This window comes from Telmatherina bonti, assembly GCF_933228915.1.
Source record: "Telmatherina bonti genome assembly, chromosome: 19".
NCBI lineage: Eukaryota > Metazoa > Chordata > Actinopteri > Atheriniformes > Telmatherinidae > Telmatherina > Telmatherina bonti.
In genome coordinates, this window is record NC_136617.1 from 4,241,672 (window position 1) to 4,245,974 (window position 4,303).

Below are 4,303 nucleotides of genomic sequence, written 5' to 3' on the forward strand. Positions count from 1 at the left end.
TCCGTGTGTGGGGGAGTTATTCTGCGTCTGGGGGAGTTATTCTGCGTCTGGGAGAGTTATTTTGCATCTGGGGGAGTTATTCTGCATCTGAGGGAGTTATTCTGCATCTGAGGGAGTTATTCTGCATCTGAGGGAGTTATTCCGCATCTGGGGGAGTTATTCTGCATCTGAGAGTTATTCTGCATCTGGGGGAGAGTTATTCTGTGTTTGAGGGAGTTATTCCGTGTCTGGGAAAGTTATTCCGTGTCAGGGGGAGTTATTCTGTCTGGGGGAGTTATTCCATGTCTGGGGGAGTTATTCTGCATCTGAGAGTTATTCCGCGTCTGGGGGAGTTATTCTGCGTCTGGGAGAGTTATTTTGCATCTGGGGGAGTTATTCTGCATCTGAGGGAGTTATTCTGTGTCTGGGGGAGTTATTCTGCATCTGAGAGTTATTCTGTGTTTGGGGGAGTTATTCCGTGTCTGGGAAAGTTATTCCGTGTCTGGGGGAGTTATTCTGCGTCTGGGGGAGTTATTCTGCGTCTGGGGGAGTTATTCCGCGTCTGGGGGAGTTATTCTGTGTCTGGGGGAGTTATTCCGTGTCTGGGAAAGTTATTCCGTGTCTGGGGGAGTTATTCCGTGTTTGGGGAAGTTGTTCTGCGTCTGGGGGAGTTATTCCGTGTCTGGGGGAGTTATTCTGTCTGGGGGAGTTATTCCGCGTCTGGGAGAGTTATTTTGCATCTGGGGGAGTTATTCCGTGTCTGGGGAAGTTGTTCTGCGTCTGGGGGAGTTATTCCGTGTCTGGGGGAGTTATTCTGTCTGGGGGAGTTATTCCGCGTCTGGGGGAGTTATTCTGCGTCTGGGAGAGTTATTATGCATCTGGGGGAGTTATTCCGTGTCTGGGGGAGTTATTCCGTGTCTGGGGGAGTTATTCTGTGTTTGGGGTGTTATTCTGTCTGGGGGAGTTATTCCGTGTGTGGGGGAGTTATTCCGCGTCTGGGGGAGTTATTCCGTGTGTGGGGGAGTTATTCTGCGTCTGGGGGAGTTATTCTGTCTGGGAGAGTTATTCTGCGTCTGGGGGAGTTATTCTGAGTTCTGCGGGTGATGTGGTGCTCCAACGTGTTTTCATTCGGACACTTGCTGCTCATTATGCGGTCAGCTGATGCAGGAGGAAAACATGGAGGACATTCCTGCCGTGGTTTTCTGCTGGACACACGCCTACAATCTGTTATATCAGCCTCCTCTTCCTCGCGCTGGAATAACATGCTCTTCACATGCCTCACATTCCCGGCTGTGGGGGGGAGGAACACTGACTTCCTGTCAGACGCTCGGCTTGCTCCCATTGGCTGCTGCTGCTCAACCTGGTATCACTCCACCAATCAGAGCAGAGTGCTTGGACTGACTTTCTACCTGACCAATCAGAAAGTGACGTCAGCCAATCGCAGCGTGACGTGATGCGGCAACCTGACCCGCACTTTTCTTCCATCTAACGTGATTCATGAAGAAACGAGACGAAAAATATCTGAAGTTTTATTTTAACTTGTAGAACATGAGTCAGAACCGCCTCCCTTCATCCTGGATCAGAACCGGCAGCAGAACCGGCGGGATGGAGCCAGAAAATCCTCCTTTTAACGGTTTCCATGGAGACTGGCTGCATGACTTTGTCCTCCAGGTGGGCCAGGTTCTGCTCCAGAACTCCTCGATCTGGATCTCTGATCAGCGTTTCCCTGCAGAGAAGTACTGACCTGGTTCTAGTCAGGATTCATCGTCCTGCTACTAACTGTCTCTTAGTTTATCTGGACCAGGACCCAGATCTGGACCGGTACATGGATCTGGACCAGGACCCAGATCTGGACCGGTACATGGATCTGGACCGGGACCCAGAACTGGACCGGTACCCGGATCTTGACCGGGACCCGGATCTGGCCCGGTTGAGTGTGACCATGTGATGATGATGATGATGAAGAAGGAAAAGCGGATTGATGATTATTGATCGGAAGCAGCGACTCTTCGCTGATCAGCTTTCATCAGTCGGATCAGGAACGGTTCTGAGGTTCTGCTGGACCGTCTCAGGTTGGAGGACCAAACGGATCACTTCTTCTTCTTGGCGAACTCTCTCCTGCCGCCTCCTTCGCTGCCAAAGTTCCGGACCCGGTGGATCTGGGCCAGCTGGTTCTGGATGGTCTTCATGATGTCCACGTGGTCGGGGATGTGCACGTAGCGCACGTTCCTGCCGGTGATGAAGAGTTCCTGCAGCTGGGTGGGCCGGCCCCGCCGGTCCCGGAACAGAACCTGGTCCAGACGGATGTTCATGAAGGCGTCCACGTTGACCAGTCGTCCCCGGGCCGAGCTCTCGTCCCTCAGGTCCACGGTGGTCTCCTCCCCCTGCAGGCCCTGCAGCAGGACCACCAGGCTGTTCTCCGCGATGGTCCGCTCCCGGATGGAGTTCACCACCTCGCCCGGTGGGGGGGGTCGGGCCGGCCCCGTCGGGCCCGGTGGGGGGGGGTCGGGCCGCTCCAGACGCCATGCAGGACGGTGGAGGATCAGCTGCTGCTTCAGCGCCACACGTATCCCATAATATCCAGGAGATCAGAGGAAAACACTGGAGGGGATGAACCGCTTTATATAAACATCCAGCATCTAGACACCTGGTTACCATGGCTACAAGGTGCCAGCTGTGCTGCACCTGTCGGCGTTTAGTCCTGCTTACCAGCTAGAAGTTACATCATGGTTAGGGTTGGATCTATAAAGTATTGATTATTGATCTGCTGTCAGTTACATAATTGACTGGTTATCTACGACACGACATCTTCATCCTCCTCCTCCTCCTCCTCCTCCTCCTCCTCCTCCTCCTCCTCCTCCTCATCATCATCCTCCTGCTGGTTCTGGTGTCAGTCCGGTTCATCTCCCAAATGATGGCTTTTTAACCCCGAACCCTTCCTATTGGAACTGACCTCTAACTGTTCTGGAGCAGATGATGGGTTTGGCGGCGGTTGCCATGGTGACACAGCAGATGAAACGCTGTAAACTTCAGATTCAGAGACATGAATCTGATCACATCCAACCCCCGACCTGAGAACAGCTGGACCATCAGAAAACGGCTGAATTACGTTGCTGATAGAACAGAATGAGCAGCAGAGCGCCACACCAGCCAGACCCTTTATTTATTTATTTCTATGTATAAACACACATATTTGCCCCAGCAGACAAGCTGGGAGGACATTGTGTCCAATAACCACAATAGATTTCATTCCAGTCGTCCTCACATGTCTTCGTCTCCTTTCATTAAAGAAAAGACTGAATTTATTCCAGTCACTCAGATAAGTGGAGACTGGAATAAGGAACAATAATTAAACATGTTAAATTATAATCCAGTCATATATGACACGGTCATTTAATTAGTTAAAGAAACAAAACAACAAACAAACGTGTCCTGGACAAATGAGAGCATTTTTCTGATGAACAGTGGGACAAAATACCTGTCAACAGGTGCAGAAGTCTGACTGGGAGGAACAGAAAACACCTGACTGGACTGGAAACATCACAGGATTCTTCTACTAAATATTAGTTTATGACTGATGGAACATTTATTATTTTATCATGTTTGTTTGCTTTTTTAAAAAATCTTTCTATTGAACCAGAATTACAAAATAATGTCATGATTTTCATCAAACTTATTTATTCTGACTTTAGTCAGTTTCAGTTTTTCTCCTTCTTTAATGGGAGGGTATGAATACATATGAGGATGACTGTATATGTGTTTAACAAGAATTATTTTCCACTGAAGTTAACGTCAGCTTGACAGCATGAGCTGTCAGCCAGAGGAGAGCTCGTCTAAACCGCCTCATGCTGCTCATTCACACACAAAGGGAAAGAAATCTACTTCAACCCTTCCTACAGTCTTCAAACGTGGAAGTGTGCAGACACCCCCCCGGAGTTAGCTCACCTGTTATTTACCTACGTTCCGACCCACGTGGATGACGTCCCAGATTCCTCGCGTCACATCCAGTCTATGTTCGCATCTTTTAAAAGTAGTTTTAGTTCTGAAGGTTCAGATGTTTGTCTCCGATTCTTTATTATTAATCCACCTTCCAGTCAGCGCGAGGAGCATCTCCAGCTATCATCTAACTAAAACCATCCCTACATATTTAATAAACCCCGTAAACTGCTTCAGCCGCGGTCCAGTTCAAGCCCAACGGACCGAGACCACGTCCCGGATCAGGTCCTCCCGGAAACTTCTTAATAACCCTCAAGTGGAGGACAGAACCGGTCCAAACGGTTCCGAAACTTCGCTTTCCCGCACATTAGGCCAGCGGAGCGTCATG

At 49.8% G+C, this 4,303-nt stretch overlaps 1 protein-coding gene across 1 annotated transcript; it reads right to left on the reverse strand.

The window, feature by feature from the left end:
- Window positions 1–1,935: 1,935 nt before the first annotated feature.
- lsm10 (LSM10, U7 small nuclear RNA associated) lies at window positions 1,936–2,567 on the reverse strand (the record flags this gene model as incomplete). Its single annotated transcript, XM_079259232.1, has 1 exon — window positions 1,936–2,567. A coding segment is annotated over one exon (498 nt), but the record flags the coding sequence as incomplete, so codon positions are not given.
- Between the last annotated feature and the right edge of the window lie 1,736 nt (window positions 2,568–4,303).